The sequence below is a fragment of the Notechis scutatus genome, chromosome 3, assembly GCF_049901735.1.
Source record: "Notechis scutatus isolate UNSWTSFEM ecotype Mainland chromosome 3, rNotScu1.2, whole genome shotgun sequence".
NCBI lineage: Eukaryota > Metazoa > Chordata > Lepidosauria > Squamata > Elapidae > Notechis > Notechis scutatus.
Window position 1 is genome coordinate 162,806,355 of NC_142011.1, and position 20,235 is coordinate 162,826,589.

General features: G+C 39.1%; 1 protein-coding gene across 2 annotated transcripts in view; it reads right to left on the reverse strand.

Moving 5' to 3' along the window:
- ANKRD29 (ankyrin repeat domain 29) overlaps window positions 1-18,150 on the reverse strand; it is a 29,584-nt gene extending 11,434 nt beyond the window's left edge. The window contains exons 1-6 of one of the 2 annotated variants that reach the window (XM_026670334.2): window positions 17,935-18,150; window positions 14,429-14,539; window positions 12,207-12,305; window positions 10,797-10,895; window positions 5,406-5,504; window positions 1,208-1,306 (exon numbers count right to left, since the gene is read on the reverse strand). In XM_026670334.2, the coding sequence (XP_026526119.1) occupies window positions 1,208-1,306; window positions 5,406-5,504; window positions 10,797-10,895; window positions 12,207-12,305; window positions 14,429-14,539; window positions 17,935-17,946 (519 nt within the window). In that variant the 5' untranslated portion in view covers window positions 17,947-18,150. The remainder of the gene's footprint in view (window positions 1-1,207; window positions 1,307-5,405; window positions 5,505-10,796; window positions 10,896-12,206; window positions 12,306-14,428; window positions 14,540-17,934) is intronic. The other variant, XM_087961631.1, reaches the window with a different exon arrangement.
- Between the last annotated feature and the right edge of the window lie 2,085 nt (window positions 18,151-20,235).

A 20,235-nucleotide genomic window follows, 5' to 3' on the forward strand; every position in this document is an offset into this window, starting at 1 on the left:
AAACATCTTCCAACAAAATGAATAGCCATGTAACTATCAATAAATTGCCTGACCACTCATGCCAATGTAGCACAACTAACACAAGCTGTGAAAAGAATAACACTGCCATATATCAAAAACATCTTAGAAACCATTAACAGAATATTATTAACCATGACATCACCATAGCACACAAACCAACTAAAACCCTCCAAAACTTCTTAAGTCAAAAGACCCAATACCCTCAGAAGCAAAAACAGCAGTCATACAGTGACTCATGCAACATATAACAACGTACAGTGTACTGTAACAGGCACTGTGTAGGACAAACAGGCAGAAGACTAGCAGAGCATTTCCATGAATGCTAACTAGCAGTACAAAGACTTGATGAAAACTCCTTAATTTCATAACACATCATCCAAACATAGGTCAACCGAGAAACCGTAAACATCCTAGAACAAACCAAGTCCAAAAACACGAAAGAATTCCTGGAAGCCCAGCACTTATACAAATCAGCCATCAACAAGCACAGAGACAATCAAAAACCAAAAAGGAAACAGACTGAACTCGCTAACAATTAATATCCAGATGAGCAGAGATTAATACCAAGATTAACACTAGACCAACAATCAAGAGCTAAGCAATATCCCAAATCAAGGAACTACCAACTCAGACAAACAAACTAACAATAAACAATAGGCTAATCAAGGGACCACCAACACCACTTCCATCAATACCGACAGGGCAAGCTACTACTACATAAAATGAGAACAAACCCTATCCCTTCTAGCACTAATGATGTTACATAATTTGGTAATTAAATGCTTGCAAGAAAACAACCAAACTTAAAGAGCACCAAGGGCCCCATCACATTTAATTCTCCAAAAAACAAGGAAGAGTCTCTTCTGAGACATTTTCCATGGCCTGCTTCTGGGTGAACTGCAATATTTTTTACACACCACTTGTCCAGGCTCTGTAGCTGTCCTTCCTGTCTCCCAAGATCACTCTCACATACCGTTACATATGGCCAAATATCAGAACAAATTTAACAATGTGCAGAAAGCCTATTATCATGGAAACCCAAGATCTATCAAATATTAAACTATCAAATAATTATTTCATATTAAAAACACAACAGAAGATTAAGATGTAGCTGATTAATTTTGGCATGTGATAGATAAAGGGACAGTAACAGCAAAATCTATATCTTAACAATGCTGAATATTACCTGCCTTGGCTGGTTGACCTTTGCTCCTGAAGATAGTAATAATCGAATTAAATCCAGAAACCCCCCCTGAGCAGCCAGGAAAAGTGCAGTAGCTCCATCCTTAATTGAAAATACACAAATAATTAATTTGATTTTTTACTAATAAAAATGTCCATTGAAGTTAATTTGAATAAAACCATTGAAGTTTCTCCCATTAATCATCTAGCTGCATACAAAAATGCCACTTGTACTTAAGATTTTTTTCCACATCCATTAAACACTTCCTGCCACTTAATGTAACTCTATCTGCAACACTGATAAAAGTAAAATACAAAGACGCTCTTTAATTAGTCTGCTTCTAGCTTAAGATGTTGTCAATGTGAAGCTGTTTTGTGAGTAATTGTTCCAGCAGGGTATATTTGAGGTCTTCCTGTAAAGGAATTTTGCCTATCAGAAACCTTTTATCAGCTCAATTGAACAACAAATATGACAAATGGGAATCAGATTATTTTGTTTATTCATTGCTTTTAAATATATCAAACCATTTAAAGACTATCAAACACAACTTGACTAAGGATTTCCATTATTTATTGAAAGTTTTGAAACTAATTAAAAAAAAAGAATGTGCACCAAAAGATATACGCTGCTTGTTTGGATTGTTGTTATCTGTCTTTTACAACTTTGATTTAACAAACCATATAATATAATTATTTTTATTCATAGTTTTATTCATTACTTTGTTGATTTTTAAATAATTTATTTTTAAATATTTTACGGATGCATATAAATCAAGTAGTCAATTTACTTTATCCTTCCTGAAATGTAAAGAGAATAATTAGAGAAGAATGTTTTACCCAGTTGCAAAGAAAAGCAAAAAAGAGGAGGAAATGGGAAAGAGAGATTATAAGAAGATTAAGAAATTCCTGGTAACATTATGTATATTATGGTCAGTACAGTACAGTACATTTCCTCCCAGAGCAGCTGAGCAAAAAACATCACTCATGTATCATATGCTGTCCAACAATCTCCCTATAGTAATTATGGCCTATATTCTCATTTGATGCTGATTTTAGATATTCAGGCAATGTTAAGCAAAGCAAGGGGCAAAATCCTCAGCTTCAGATGTATCCTGCCAGCAAAAAGCCATCTGCAAATCAGGACATTAACGTAGAAATTGGTAGGTATGATGCATGGAGAGAGAATGAATTTTGACAGGTAACATTTACTGCTTTACAGTACATATGCAACAAAGCAAAAGCCAAAACCAGTCAAAATTGAGAATTGAGAGGGATAAAGCTAAGGAATTTAACAAAATTCAGCGCCCTATTTTCCCAACCATAGAACAGCTGTCTAGACCACAGGTCTGCAACCTGTGTCTCTGGAGCCACATGCAGCTCTTTTGGCACTCTGCTGCGGCTCCCTATCGGCTGATTCCACCACTGGCTGGCCCCTCCCCTTCCCGTCACTCCTCACCTGGCCTGAGAAGGTAAGGGGGATGGCAGGGGATGGAGACTCGCTCCGTATTCCAGAACAGGAGGTGACTGGGTGCGAGTGAGTGACCTCGAGTTGGCTACACCCACGCAGTCATACCAATTGTTAAATTATTGGCTCTTGGTGTTTTCTTTTATGTGGGAAACAGGTCCAAATGGCTCTTTGAGTGTTTAAGGTTGCAGATCCCTGGTCTAGACTCTAGCAAGTTGCAACAACTTGGATTTTTAAAAAATTTAAAAAAGAATGATGGTAGAGGAAAATTCCTCAGACCCAAAGGATAGGGTTACTCCATACCAGCAATAAGTGATCAATAGGCACCAGATTGTCCATATTCTCTACATGTCAACTGACTGCACATACTGGCCTAGTACGCCAGATTTTAAACACCTAGCCTGTTTCATAGAGAAAACAATACTTTCAAACTGTAATAGCCAAGGACAACTTAGCCTTAGCCTAATCCCACTCACAAATTATAGACAAATTGAAGGAAAGCTCATGAACACACAAGAAAATTCCAAGGATATGTTCATATTGTGGATAGATGTAAGTGTCATGGCTCAGTTAGTGGCTTGAAAATTCCAGCCTAACTTCATATACTACTCTAAATATCCAGAAATGGAATGCCCTGAAAGAAAGAAATATACAGCACCAACAGATTCTCCCACGCCCCTGCCCTCAGGAGCTTCTCTTCCTCCTCGCCAGAAGCGCTCACACGCTCAGCGGGAAGGAGGCGGCTTGTCAGGGGTCAGAGGGGCGGTTAGCGCTTTGCGTGTTAATGCTTCTGGCAAGGAGGAAGAGAAGCTCGGGGGGGCAAGCCTCATCCTTGTAACATGTTCCCGAGGCAGCTGCTCAACCTCCTTGATTCGCGGAGGCAAGAGGTAAACCAGAGGTTCCTTCCCCCCCCACCCCTCCACAGGCCAGGCCTATGCCGCAATCTCCCGCATGTATGTCCATCCACCACCACTTCTGTTGCCCCACCTTCCCAACAGCCATCTGGTCTTCAGCACGTGGCTCGTCAGCCCAGAGTGGAGGCTGCCCGCTGTGCTGAATTGTGCACGCCCGCATCCGCCACTCTTCTTGGCAGGGGGAAGCAACCTCTCTCAGCTTGGACTCTGGGTTTGTGACTGGTATGTCTTAACTGGGACCGGGATGACTCGCTGCGCCCGCGGGACTGCCAAATAGTAGCTGCCAGCTCCTTTCTCCACACGCCAAATCTTACCACGGGAAAGGGAGCAGCTTGGGTATCAGTGTAGCTGCTTGGTTAGTTCATAATCGCCCTACGCGGAGGAGGTACTGGAGGAGGAGGAGGCAGTAGCGGAAAGCATTTTTATATTCATATATATATATATATATATATATATATATATATATATATATATATATATATATGGATCTTTGGTTATTCGGGTTTTCTCCCGTGTAAGAGTGAGAAACACAGAGCTGAAGACAGAAGCCTGAAGATGATGAATGAGACTTCAACGAAACGTTGCCTAGATACTTCCAATCTTACGCGGGAGAAAACCCGAATAACCAAAGATCCACATACAAATACCCACGAGAACCTCAGAAAACAAATATATATATATATATATATATATATATATATATATATATATATATATATATATATATATATATATATATATATATATATATATATATATATATATATATAATTATTTTTAAATAGTAATTTATATTTAAAACATAAAAAAAGTATTTTCTTTAAAGGTCTGGACTGGAGTAAAGGAATTTTCCCCTCCTCTGTTTCATCACAACCCATAACCTGAGTGTAACTCTTAGCCTAGAAAGAATCAAGGGTAACCCACAGCTGCTAAAAGGGTCCCATTCTGGTTTATATTATGCAAACTATGGTTATTGAATTGTAGATTCTACCATTTTAAACAAATTCTCTGCATGGCATAAATTAAAGCAGCACTATAGTAGAGAGATATGCAAAAACCTGAGGTTCTTGTTTGCTAAGTAAAGATAAGGTATTTTTTAACTTAGGAAATATTAAAAGAATCTAATTGCTATGACAATCTCATGGACAAGCTAAAGCTGAATTACTTATTCTACAAATATACTAAAGAGATTGTATTAATTTGGTGTTCCAGATATATTCAATTATTTGAGAGACTGTCACATAGATACTGAAACAGATGTGTTCTTTTTAGCCCCAGAAAACAGGACCTAAATAACTTTATATTTTAAAATAAAGAACTTGAGAGTGCAAACTGATTGATCGTGGAACAGAATGATACAGAAAGTGAAACAACTCTATATTCACTGGCCTTCTCTTAATGTATACTGTACATTTGGGAGATGCAATCTAAATTTCCTGCCTCACATTGTATTTGCTTATTCCAATCTGTAAAATATTTTGAAAATTAAAATTTAAACTACTAAGCGTGCTATTAATCACTTTCTCAATCAATATAATTTTGTATGAACATCCCTAGCAAACCATTCTTACAATTATATACATGCATACCTTTAGATGTAAGTATTTTGATCTAAGAGTGCACATCTACCTCTTTCCAGTGTGTCCTGGTGGAATGTGTTATTTCAATTAAAAGAGAGATATGTTTTGCGCACTTTACAGATGATGTTCTTTCTAAGATTTTTCTTGTGAAAACTTAAAAAAAATGGAATCCTGGAAACAGTTTTCACCCAACTGATGGAAAAGAAGATTGAAATAATGAATTTACATTTCAAGGAAACTCACATAAAGCTCATCATGTATGTTGGCCCCATGCTTTAGTAAGGTATCCACCACTCTCATGTGCCCATATTGACAAGCAGCTAACAAAGCAGTACCACCATCCTGAAAAGAATACAAATGGATAAAAGAGAAAGTTTCAGAGAGCAGTAACTGCTAAACATTTCTGAGCACTTAATTCATGAGTAGAAAAACTCAGTTTATGTGGCTATGACATGCTTCCCTGAAAATACATCCCAATTCCTATTTATTTAAAAACACATTTTGAACCTTAATTGGAAACAGACCTCTCTTAATATCTTATGCTCATTTTATTCTAACTTACAAACAGCTACTATTTTACATTTATTACAATATACCCCCATATAGATTTATATTCAGTGGCCTCTTGTAAAGGGAAAATTTGGCTGTGCTTTTCTCTTTCCTTCCTCTAAGCAGAAACCTGGCTTTCAGCATTAAGAAGTGTCATTTAAGGCCAAGCTGTAAGAAACAATGGAATATCTTACTCTTTTAAACACGGCTTTCTATGAACTACGGCTAGGTTCACTTCGCAAAGCAAAAGCAGGGCTCAACCATTTCCCCCAAACTGTTTTCAAGCACATCAGTAGGCTTTACTTTCAATTTTGGAACCTAAGGAAACAGTGTCTTTCGTTGTCGTGTCCGTCGTAGGGAAAGGAGACTCGGGAGCCAGTGACTTAGTTCAGCTCTTTATTAAGTCCCGAGATCGGCTCGGGCTACAGAAGAAAAGAGGCGGCTTTTATTCTCTGGCTGCGGCGGCCGTGGCCAATGGCACCACTTTGAATCTCCCGCGATTAGTTTCCACCAATCGCGGGGGATTCGCGGCGGGCCAATCAGTGCGGCTCGCTCAGCCAATCAGGTTGCCGTGCGTTCTGACCAATCACAGCGCGGCGCTTGCAAGTATGTTAATGGATCGTACAGAACATTTGTGACAGACCACAGAAAGAAAGGCTATGAGGAAGGTTCATTGCTCCACACCTGCATTTGTTAAAATGTCCTATAATTTGTGTTTCAAGCAAACTTGTATTTTAAGATAAAAGCCGTTCGCATCATGCTTTGTTCCTTATTCAAACCATGGCTATAACAGGACACTACTCCTCATAAAATCACATTCAGTTCTATAAAATGGCTACACAATTCCCATAGCAGATTAAAGTTGGGAAATCTGGTAAAGTTAGAGCTCTTTCCCCACTTTTCCTTTGTCATACCTGTTCTTGTATGACAACTACATATACTGTATATTATGCCCTCATTTTATACTAAATGGAGCATCATAGAATATATAGTGCAAACAAAATTCTGCCCTGATCATTTAACAATCTTCCAGGAGCTTGAGATGGCAGGAAATAATTTCAAATTTTCACTTCTATCACATGCAGGCTACAAAGTGTCCCTTAATTACATTATTATGGCAATTAATAACCTCATCATACTTGCCTTTCCAAACAGTTGCATGTTTATATAATCGCAAAATATCCTATCTACCCCACACACTGGTAAGAGTCAGGGGTTTTTTTTGAATGCATACTGCGGATTACCTAAATTACGTCACCAGTCTAAAAGTGCTCTCAGGAGTTTTATGCACATTCAGATAACTAGTTTAAAGGTGTCCAATCCATGAGTTAGCATAAAACACAACAACACAAATTGGCTCTCTACAAACAGTTGGGCTGCAGTCTTCAATAATGATAAATGACATAAATGACATTATTCAAAGAGTTTACTGTTGGGTAATTTAGGATGCAGTATCTTATGTATTTCCATGCCAATGAGGAAAGTGTCTACCAATTGCTCAAATAGAAGATAGAACCCAACAGATTCTAGATAGAGTGGTAGATTTATCCCTTCCTCAAACTTGAATTTCATGAGTAAGTAAGGTCCCAGTAAAGCTCCTACTCCACACCACAGATGCGGCCTATGGGCCTTGAGTTTGACACTCCTATTGTACCATACGTTTAATTGCAAGCCTATATTTTTGTGCAGAAAAACAATATTATTTTAGGAAAACAATGCAAAATTCAATTATTCCATAATAGGCACATATGACTAATTGGTGGCTAAGTGGCTTTGCAAAAATGAAATAGGGAGATAGCATATAGTGCTTCATATTAATGTATGTACCTTCTCTAATTATCCCTGGGATGGAGTTCCGCTTTTCATATTAAATTTGGCAAAAAGTTGGTCACATCTGCACTGTATTAGAAACTGAAGCAGTATTGATGCTGCTGGCAAACATGCTGGAAACTCTGAGAAATTACATCAGTCTTAGAACAACTGCACACAAAGATCTCAGAATGAAGAGAACAATTACCCAAAAAAGGCTTTGCTGTGACGAAGAAGCACAAGAGACCTTTTCAGCCAGAAAGCAAATGCATTAAGTTTTACAACAGATGCTGTGCATATTGAACTGATTAGTCAATACTAGTCATAACTCCTCCAAGATATTTGGGCACAAACAATTAATAAGCAACGTGTTACTGTATATGGTGCTGAAATCTCAAGCCACACAAACACTATATTCTGAATTTCTAGATAAACATATGCTAGGAGTTTCTGATTTGAATTCAACTAGCTTTCTATTTACATGCAACCCTAGAAAACAGGTAGTCAATCAGTGGGTTACTTCCTGTAAAATGCAGTTTCCACATTAATAGAACAGGATGTCAGAAACAACAAAATACTTAATGCAAGTCAGGGGTACACAATCTGTATTTCCAAAACTGTCTCTCCAAAGCTTTTAGATTAGGACACAATGGTCCTTTCAAAAAGGTGCTACTGAACTAATAATAGAAAAGGAAAAGGAAATACATGCAAAGTAATCATATTAAGTGCAATTCATTTAATTAAAATTATTTCATTTTTCTTTTTCCCTATCTACCAGGATCCAGTTTTTTTGTTGTGGGTCTTTTCAGACAAAATGTTGTTCTTCCAAAACACATAACTGAAGGAGGAAGTCAAACCTGGTATAATCTGATCCACTTCCTTGCACTATGGGAACAGAGGACAACTGTCTTATTTGAATGATGGATCTTCAATCTGATGGGAAAGACCCGTGCACCAAGTTACTTACTATAGATTGTGGCACAAGATGCAAAGAGTCTACTATTCCTGGGTTATGGCTGATGTTCTCCCTCCTCTTGGTGGATTTATTTTGTGGATACATTCTATTATTTTTTGGATTATCTAAGATTTCTTGAGAGTTTTTATTAAATGTTCCCTACTGCATTTAGTATTTTATGGATTTGGTTTTATTATACAAGCATTTTTATTGTTACTGGTTGCTTTCAGAATTTTTTTTATTTCTTTTAAAGCCAGATACTGGTTTTCTTTTGTTGTCCTGCTTTAAACTATTTGTTCTGTGGCCTAAATTCAGGTGTTTGTATCAGTTTCCTCTTACATGATGAAGTTCTCATAGGATCTTGTGCTGCTAATTCCTCACATAAAACTGTTGCATTAGGGGTGGGATTCAAAAATCCTAGCAACCAGTTCGCTGCCCGGTTGATGGGTGGGTGTGGCCATGGTGGGCGTGGCCTACCGGAACTTCTAGGAGGGCCCTTTTTCGCCTTCTCCAGGGTCCAGAGGCTTCCCTCAGGACTTTGAGAGGGTGAAAATGCCCTCCCCCTGATTCCAGAGAGCATTAGGAAGCCAGAAACAGGCACGTTTCCGACTTCCAGAATTTCTGGTTCGGCCCGTTTTTCACCCTCCCAGAGCCTCCATGCGGACCCTGCACTTACCTGCATCCAAATCGGGCCGCATGGAGACTCCTGGGAGGGGGTGGGGAGGGTGGGCGCGGCCAGCAGGTCGGTTCAACTACCGGTTCGGCAAACCAGATGTAAATTTAACATCTGGTTCACCCGAACCGTTCCGAGCCAGTAGAATCCCACCCGTCTTACATCCAAAGAGAACCTGGAAGGATCAGATTCATTTTCAAGTTCCATATTGTTGCAGGTTTATTGTATATTTAAGACAGGCACAACTTCATAAACAGTGACCTACCTAATTAGAACTTTGTGAGAGAAATCAATATGATTATAAAACATTTCAGAATTTATAAGGGCATGTAGTAGGGGTGTGCACATTTTGAAAAAGATTAGAAAGAAATATTTTAGATCTCAGAGAAATGCAAAATCTTCTTTTCGGATTTTTGTGCAAAAATATGCTACTACTTTAAAGAATAGCTTTTATCTGATATTTCAGCAGGAGCTATGAAGGACCCCCCAGATTATGCACCCACTCGATGGGGATCAGTACCCAGTACCAGTAACTACTAGGACTAATGTAAGTTCTGTGTACTGTGTATTATTTAGCACTCCACAGTTTCTTCCATTTGCAGAGTTATGGGCTCCTTTGCAGCAAAGAGAAAGCAGTTCAACAAGTGATCTACAGCAGGGATCCCCAACCTTTTCGACGCCGAGGCCCGGTTCCGACATCAGCTGGGCGCCGCGGCCCGGTACCGGCGTCAACTGGGCGCCGCCATCTTTTATGACGAAAAGGCGCTTCCGGTGACGCCACCGAAGCGCAGCTTCGTCATAAAAGATGGCGGCGCTAGCGCTTCTGGTGAGCTTTTTCGGTAGAAATGGCTTTCTACCCGGAAAAGCTCATCGAAAGCGCTGGCGCCGCCATCTTTTATGACGAAACAGCGCCCGTGAGCTTTCTACCCGAAAAGCTCACCAGAAGCGCTTTTTACCAAAAAGATGGCGGCGCCCAGCAACCAGCGGCCCGGTAAGGCTTGTTCCGCTGCCCGGTACCGGTCCGCGGACCGGCGGTTGGGGACCCCTGATCTACAGAAATCTACAATGGCAACAATATCTGCAGATTTGGATGCCTCCTATTAAGTGCAAAAATAAGAAAATCTCAGATGGGATACTGTAGTTTTCCCCAAATATGTTTCCCCAGATATGTGGCATTACAGCTTCCATCATTCCCAGCTATCGTACTGTGACAATCTACAGCACCTAATCTCCAGCACATTCCTGTCCCTAATAAACACAAAATGCAGTATTGTTTTCTAAATCGAGCTAATACAGTCTCCATAACTGTGACTTTCATACATTTCCAATCTGTCACTCAAGCAGAAAATCTTTTGTATTTCTTTTCTAAAGTTTGCTTTCATTATCAGCTTTGGCTTTGCCCTTTCCACATGAAATGACGAAAATAACAAACAAATTAAGTGATACTTATATAATGAAAACTGAGCAATAAGAGTCGCACACAACTTAATGTCCTGGCAGAGACCTATGCAGGGAGAAGCAAAATTATTATGCGGGCCTCTTGTTAGTTATCCATGCCAAGCCTTGAATCAGAAGAAAACAGCCGCCTTTCCTTCCTGCCTGGCTGTCTAAATTCACCAACATGTTGAAGCCAAGCATAATTTCTTACTTTGGTTTTGAATTCTGTGGAAGCTCCATATTCAAAGAGTAACTTCACTATATCATTGTGGCCTTGTTGTGCAGCAAAGAATAGGGCAGTGGCTCCAGTCTAAAATGAGAATTAGAAATCCCATAGATTACCAAATATGAAGGGGCATTTGATACAAAATATATGTAAGAAGTTTAACAAGGATGTTGATAGAAGTGCTGAACCAGAAGTCTTTACCAGCAACCATTCCTAAATCAAGATATTTCTACTAGATTATTCTTTTGAAGATTTCAGGATGTTTTCTTCATGTATCAGAAAGGCATGTCCATAAATTACATTTATATGCTATCTATATCCCAGCAACTCTGGGAAGTTAGGAGCAGGAACAGAGTTAATTTTGCGCATTCCCCCACCCTCCCTCCTTGTCAACTCTATATAGGTAACTCTTCATTATTTACAACTTTACTGGTATGGCCTGATAACCCAAATTTTATCCCCTTTCTCCATGGCATTGGCTTCTCTCATTCCCAGGCTATGATTTAAATATTTCTATTATTTCTTGTCAACAATCATAACCATCCTGGAAACTCCTGATTTAAAAAAAAAATCCTTATATGGCTCTTTTCTACACAGTAGTGTAAAGTCCATTCTTAGTTGAGAGCTCCTTTTGTCCCTACAGCTGCCTCTGAACAAGATTCATGAAAATACAGTAATTATTTCCTTATTATTACATCCTATAACCCTACTCACGCGAAGACTTAAAGATCATAGAAAACTGAGGATTAAAAGAGGGTTATTGGAAACCCCATTCTTAGGAAAATATCTCTTGTTTAGTAGCAGATCATATCCCTTGACTATATAGAAATCTAACAGCAAATGCCTGAAATCCAAGAAAATTCAGAATATCAAATCCACCAAGTTTTGTCAAAGATAATATGATTAGTAATAAAACTACTACTCTTTTCAGGCCTTTTGTCTTTTATCTATAGAAACCAAAATGAAATTTGCTAATCTTCTGTGCAGTAATTAGATTGTATATTATGAAGTCTCTCAGCTTATTTATAGGTTTTTTGAATCTAAAAGATCTTCCATCAGCAGAATGGAACAGGGGAGGAACATATTTTCCTGTGTCCTGAAGATGCTCCTAACATTCTGACGTAGGAGGAGTGTGGAAAAGGCATTTGTAGAGCAACAAATTGGTTTTCCTTTCATTCTACAAGTGGAAACCTTGCTAAAGAATCTCTGATTACTGAGATCATGGGATAGCATTTGTGAGACTACAGTAATAAAATCATACAAAAGTAATAATATTTTAAAAATAATAATCCTTAATGTCTATAGCAGGTGTTTGAAATATGCGATGGGGTGCTGAATTTTTAATTAAACCAATCCCTATGGGTACTTCTTTTTTAAATACAGAAGTTAACATACCTCTCTCTGAAGATTAATATCAGCTCCTTGCAGCACCAGTTCTCGTACACATTCTTTGTGGCCGTAGTATGATGCTACCATAAGGGCTGTTGAACCAAGCTGGGCACAAAGCAATACAGTAAATACCTTAAATATGTAAAAAAGGCCCTGAAAACTGGAGCCGGCTTTTATTTTCTCTGCAGCTTCAGGCTCAAATGGAAGACAAAATACTTTGGGGTAACTCTGTATTTTACATTGTTGAAGTCTAGGCCAATATGCTTATAGGCAAGAACAGACATTCTATATATGAATAAAAAAGAATATTTGTAGCTCAGGGTTGAAATAAAGGGTCCTTGGTGTTCTCAGAGCTTGGTTGTGTTTTTTTGCAGATGTTTCATTATCCAAACGAGGTAACATTTTCAATACTAATAAGGAATGGGGTTTGCATTAACTTAGTAGCTTGCCCTGTCAGACTTGGTAGTAGTACGCTTTGGTTGGACTATTTATTGTTAGCTTGTTTCTTAGTTCCTTGATTGGAGTATGGTTTACTTCTTGATTGATGTTAATCTTGGTATTAAGCTATGCTCATCTGGGTGTTGAGTGCTGATGGAGAGGTATTTTGGTCTTTTTGTTCCTGTTTTGGTTGTAGATTGTCTTTTTTGCATAGTATGTAGATGTTGTTTATATCTATATGTCTATTGATGGCCAATGTGTCAGATGCCAGCCTTCCTGGAATTCTCTAGCACTTTGGGACTTGGTTTGATCTAAAATGGTCATGTTTCCAGTTGAAATATTGTTACATTTTCCATATGTTCTAAAATTAAACAGTTTTCATCATATCTTCTAACTATTAGTTGGTGTTCGTGGATGCATTCTGCTAGTCTTCCGCCTGTTTGTCCTAAGCAGTGGCTATTTCAGTCTTTGCACTGTAGGTTATAGATAACTCCTTTTTTTTCTTTAGGGGCTGTTGGGTCATTTGGTTTAATTAGGATGTTTTTGAGGGCTTTAGTTGATTAGTATGCTACATTCCCATCAACACTGACAGGGAAAGCCATTAGAATATAAATTGAGAGCCAACCCCATTCCTTAGTAGCATTGTTAGCTAGTTTGGGTAATGAAACATCTGCAAGAAAACGATCGAGCTCAGAGAACACCAAGGACTCTACATTCGATATAATTTATTTATTTTTATTTATTGCATATATGCTTCCATATTTGTGATGCTCTTTGAACTTCCATTTTTCCCAGAAAGTCATTGGGGGAGAGTTGCAAGTTGCTGAGGTAAGTCTTCCTCACCCGCGCACCCTCCTCCAGCTCCTCTGCATTTGTATCATCCTGACCAGTAGCACATGTCTGTGCCCCCTCCCCAACCCGTACAGCATCTCTTGTACACCCCCTTGCACCCTCCCAATCCACGCAGCACCTCTAGTACACCCCACTGTAGCTTCACTCACCTTCTCCCTTGCTTCCTCCACCTCTTTCCCCCACCCACTCCCAGCACAGTGACTTATCTGTCTTTCAGCTTGGGACATGCAACTTCCTACCAGCTTCTCCATTGACTTTGGTTATGAAAAGTCGGTAGAAGTTGCTTAATGTCCATGTGATTCAGTTATTGATGACAATCAGACTGTCATCACTAAGCAATGCTATCACAGATCATGATCACATTGCTTAGCAATGGAAATTATAGTCCCAATTGCCACTGTAAGTCAAGGATTGCTTTATATTGGTCCAAATGCCACTCTGAATCCTGGAATTTTTGTCACTGCCATTGTAACTTCAAACAGTTGCTAAACAAGTGGTTATAAGTCAAGAACTACCTGCCAGAAGCATAATACTTCAATTCTGTCTTTTCAACTTTTCAAACTTTTCAGAGAAGCAATATTGAGAGAACATACAAATTAAGGCTACAGCACCCATTAGCACTTTCAAATCCTGTTCCCTGTGTCAGTTTCCATTCAAATAACACTCCTCAATTTTGGAATTCCCCCTCAACATCCCCACCATTGTTAACAGTAAGTCAGTGATGGGGGGGGGGGGGGGAGGAATTATATTCTCTTTAAGGAAGAGAAAAATACGGAAAGTTCCAAGCATGGAACTGCAATTAAAATTCTTTGGCAATTCCTTTTAAGCAAAAGTTAGAAACTAAAATTAATACATTCCTCAGTTTTGTGTCTTTCCTATCAAAATGTATTATGAAAACAGATGCAAATCATATGTTTTTCCATGGAGAAACCCCTTACACTATCTTTGCAGTCCACGTCAACACGCCCACTATTCAACAACAGCTGAAGCAGTGCCAAGTTTCCTTTTCTCGCAGCCCAGAATGCAGCATTTGCAAGTGGTGTCTCCTTCTGTTAAAAAATCCAAATATAACAAAAGTAATTAAAACCTGTTTCATGATATTATATACAAACAGGTGGGTATCTTGAATACTTTATCAATAAACTTTTATCCCCAAATCAAATATATTACACCAGGATACTACAGCAATCTAGCAACATTATTTTTTTCTTGTATTCTATGGAAGGAGAATCTTGCCAATCTGAAGCATATTATACATCCCTTTTTGTTGTCAGTGTTCTTTATCTTTAAAACTGCAAAGTAGTAGTCATTCAATAGTTCAATAAATGCATTGGAACCTTAAGGGATCAGATCATTATTAATCAACCACCCCCAAAGAAAACACACATAGCTATCCTATGCACAATAAATAATGGGAGTCTATTAGTCCAGAAGAAAACATTGCCATGCAAGCAGAAGTTAATGAAGGTTGGAGTTGTCCATGGAATAAAGAGATTAGGAGCGTGCTGTCCAGCCAGGTACAGTTAGTTAGGAATTGGGAGCGGTCCCCTTAAGGGAATGCATCATGGTAAATGTAGTTAAGGTATCCTGGGAAATGTAGTTCATGTCATGTGGCCACATCTGTAACCCTGATTGGTCACTGAATTGACTCTTGGTGGATTGGGGGAGGTTTCTTCACTCTTGCCTGAACACAGCCTCATGGTAGCATCTCTACCCCCTGATTCTTTATGACTATGGGATGAAATATGGGATAGAAAGATTACTATCATTTACATTACAATTTCAACTGTGCAAAGAATTGGACATTAGATGCATCTCGACTTAACTGTGAGTTATCTTGAGGATACCTAATATAATCCAATAAAAGAAACTTTGTATGGAAGAATTTGTAGAGTTATCTGTCTTTATATTCAGCAAGTGAACGAAAAGACAGAATAAGGAGCATTACTGCATTATATCCTGCCTACCAGCAGACTGTGACAAATTCCCACTGGCAGACAAATTTTACACCAGAACTAGATGTGATACACAAACGCACAACATTTATTTCCTGACTTCAGTATTGCCTGAGGATTTGCCTGTCTCTCCTGCAGGTTTGGTATAGTGTGTTATAACTGAGTGTTGAGATATTTGTTACCTTCAAATCTCCAGGGAACAAATATACAGTGTTTTGAGATTATGAAAAAACATTTGTGTAAATTTATGGGGACAATATGACAAATTCAGCATTTTATTATGTACTTAAAATACTATTTTGTAACATAATACAAAAATATATAGTTGAGATTTATCAGAAATATCTGTTTATTGGAACAGCAGCATTTTTCTCAGGCAGGATTCAATGACACTACAAAAAAAAGAGGAAAGAAGAGATTCTACTTAGTAACCCCTATGCAATGAATAAATGCTCTTCCAAAGGACAGCTCTTTTGCTATAGAGCTGAGAATAGGAAACCCTATCCTAAAGAAGCATGCTTCCAGGTGCCATTTGTATTTATAGGGGTGTAAATATATGGATTGAACTGGGATATGATACTTCTTCCAATAACAAGTAGGTCAGAGCATAGAGTCTGGTCAGTATGAAGATTTTTCTATGAGACAGAATGTTGGCTATATACCTACAATAGTAGAATGATTTCTCCATCAAGTCTTTGCCATGTAAGGAAGGCACTCATAGAGGTCTCTCTGGAGATTATTACCAAGGAGACAGTATTGTACCATAAATTGATGCTGCATGAGACAGCCTGCATGACCAATGCATTTGAAAACATATTCAAAAATCAGAACACAATATTATCTTAATGCTTTCCTCAAACACTGAGAAATCCATGCTATTTAAAGAAAATAACTTTATAATCTAGGTGGCAGAAGACCGGTAGGAAAGATGGAGCAACAGGAACTAATTCTTTGGGAGAGTACAGGGATTAATTAGAATTTAATAGTTAAGGCACCAGGCTAGAAACTAGAAAACTGAATTCTACCTTAGGCGTGAAAGTTAGTTGGGCGGCATTGGGCCAGTCACTTTCTCTCAGCCCTCACAGAATTATTGTGAGGAAAACAGGAAGAGGAAGGAGTATGAATTTGAGTTACTTTATAAAAACAAGGTGGGATAAAAATAAATGATCTCCTTATGCAACTTGAACTTCCTGATGTTATAAAAATGTATTTTTTGTTTAAATATGTATACAGCTGCCCATCTTACATTGGACTCTGGGAAGCTCCCAATTAACAAAGCAATATCAATCATAAAGCAACAGAAAATTATATTAAGGCTATTAAAACAGTAAAAATGAAAAATTTTGCCCCAAAGCTAAATTTCCAATATATTATCCCTCATTAAATTCTCCCACCCACCTCAACCTATCCCAGCACTATCTCATTCCCAGCATGAGGGGGTCTACTATATTAACAGGAAGAGCTTTATTTCAAGATACCTCTGTAGGTCTCTTCCTGATATGGAAGGATTCTGTGGATAACTTTAAACATCTTTATGTATCTTTCAGTACAGGTAACCAGTCCAGTTTAAAGTAGCTTGTTATGGTAAAGTGGTCATGTGGAGAAATGGATCATAAAAATGGGGGGAAAGCTTTTCTTATTGTGGCTTTCAATTTACCGAAAATAATTGCCCTGTGTGGATTTTTTTATTTTTGCCAAATATACAGTAGTTATAGCCAACTTGTTTTAGCAAAAATTGGCCAGTCATCTAGTTAATTTGTTTTAATATGTATTTTAATAACCAGTATGTTAATTTTTAAAAAAAATCCAGTGAGTTGTTTTTGGAGTCCCAAGGCTCATATGGAAAGATTGATGATGATGATGATGATATAAAATTCAGGCCTAGCAGTGTCTTCCTTTACAGCCCCCTCAGACCTACCCCTTAAATTCCACTGGAGTTGGGCAACCAATAAATTTAAATAAATAACAATTTAGGTACTCTGCAGAAAGACCCCTCCCAGAACGCTGCTCTGACTAACAGTTTTCAATGGCTGGAAGCTTTGCACCACTTTCAATATAAATAGGGGGGGAAAGTCTTTCCCCCATGTCCTTTGAACGTGAACCATCTCCTTTGTAACTGGCATGAGACAGGGAGGTGAGAGGGGGTGGGGAGCGATGACTTTTGACCGGGCTCATTTTCCAGCTACAGACAATCCCGCACGCCTAAGATGAATGCAGACAAGAAGGACTCGCCCCAGCCGCACCACGCTTCACCTTTTAGCGCTTGGCTCCACCGCCGGCGGCGAGCGGGGACACGCCAAACATCGCTTTTCTGGAGCAGCCGGTTTCTGCACCGGTTTCTCCATCGTCTGCTTTGCTGCAACCCGGGCTAATGTCAAAAGGCTGCTGCTCCAAGAAGGCCTGCCCCGGCGACTGACTGCAACGTTAGCTGGAGATCAGCAGCAGCAGCAGCAGCAGCAACGCCCTGCACAGCTCGACTGCGGACTTACCTTGAAAGACATCCTGAGGGGATCATGCCTACCGCCAAAGGCGGAGCTGCATCGTCTGGCCGCCCTGCAGCGCTTTCTCCCGGCTTTCTTCTGGCGCTGCCAGGCGAGCAGGGCAGCGTTTGGCTGCAGAGAGCGACAGCTCCACGCCCGAGCCGGCGTCTGAGTAACAGCGGCGGCTGTCTGCCAGCCAACCAACCAGCGGCACGAGGCCCGCTTTTCCTCGCGAGCCGCAGGCTCTGCTGGCTCATCGCGGTGCCCTCCGAGGATTCCCGCGCTTTCTTCGGTCACGCAGAGGAAGCGGGAGTCGCTGAATTAGCAAAGTCCCGCGAATAGATCGGCAGAGGAGGATTTAGTTGCGGGCCTCCAGCTGCAGGTCCTGGCCACCTTCTCCCTGCTTGGCTGAGGTGATAAAAGTAGCTGCAGAGAAGACAAAAAAAGAGGGTGAACCGTTTTGGGCTGTTGGAGGACTCGTGCTAAAGGGGTACAAGTACAAGCAGCCCTCGACTTAACAACAGTTCACTTTGTGTCCATTCGAAGTTACAACGGCATTGATAATTGACTTACAACCATTTTTCACACTTACGACCATGGCAGCATCCCCATGGTCACATGATTTACATTTGGATGCTTGACAACTGGTTCATATTTATAACAGTTAGTGTCCCAGGGTCATGTGACCACCTTTTGTGACCTTCTGACAAGCAAAGACAATGGGAAAGCCAGATTCACTTAACAGCCATTATTTATTTATTTATTTATTTATTTACTTACTTACTTAATATTGCTGCCTACTTGCCCAAGATGACATTGAATTTAACAGCTTCAGTGACTCACTGAACAAATGTGGCAAGAAGAGTTGTAAAATGAGACAAAACTTAACAAATTTCCCACCCGACAACATAAATTTTGGGGTCAATTGTGGCTGTAAGTTGAGGACTTACCCGTAGTCCTCGACTTATGGCCACAATTGAGCCCAAAATTTTTGTTGCTAAGCAAGACATTTGTTAAGTGAGTTTTGCCCCATTTTATGACTGTTCTGGCCATAGTTGTTAAGTGAATCACTGTAGTTGTTAAATTAGTAACACAGTCATTAAGTGAATCTGGTTTCCCCATTGACTTTGCTTGTCAGAAGATGACAAAAACTGATCACGTGACCATGGGACACTGCAGTTTTTTCTTCCTTTTCCATCTTGCCCGTCTTGCAGAGTAGTGGATTTATTTTCATTTGAAGCACATGAGAGCAGAAATCTATTTTGAAAAGTTTTTGTTGGAAATAATAAACGAAATTAGGTGCTTGCTTTAGAACAGCAGCAAAATAAGAAAGATCTCAATTGAAAGCTTACATTGAAATAATAATTTATAATAGCCTATAGATCATGTGGAGCACTTTCTGTATTTTCGTGACTCTTGGCATCTCCTAACGTCTACAGCAACCAAGAATGTAGGAAACAAAATTGCATTGTGTGTGAGTTGAAGGCCAGTCCTGAGGTATCACAGCGAGAATGGTGAACCTTTCTTCAGAAACATTCTCTAATTTAGAGGTAAGCAACCTTTTTGGACAGGCATGCACATTGGTATTTTTCAGATCATATTTCTGGCACTCTCATAAAGAATGCTCTCTTGGCAGAAATGAATCATCTCTGGACACAAATCAAATACATAATAATAAAATGGTTCCCCTGGGAGAAGCAGCCAATCATACCTAGCCATTTACCAGAGGGCAAAGAACTGAAGTTGTTTGCTTTCTACCCTTGTTTTTTTTCTGGGCATATAGACAAACTATCAAACAAAGCACTGGGTCCAGCCATCTTCCCCCCCCACCCCCCCACCCCAGAATGTGTTTAGAGTCTAAAAGACTTTTTCATAAAGATGAAAGCCTTGTAGTGTGCCAGTTTCCCATGTAAGTTTTTTGAGTTAAAGCAATCTTGAAAGATTCTAAATAAATAGAGAATTTGATGAGCTCTGCTGAAACCAATATTGATTTGGAGAGAAGTGCCATCACTTGTTTCAAATTTATTTCGTGGAAATATAGCTATCCTTTAAAATCTTGCTGCCACCCATATCCTCAAAATAATCCATGTAAAATGATTTTGTTGAAGTTTAAACTTATATCGACATTCTTACATATCAGTTGTACTTTACCAGACATTGTAATAACAGACTGGTTTTATTATATTCTATCTCCCAGTTATTTAAAGGAGATAAACTATTATGGTCAATTAAAACATAATTTAAAACAATGTATGAACAGATAGTATAAATTCTGTTTAAAGGGACATAATCAACCACAGTAATTTTTCA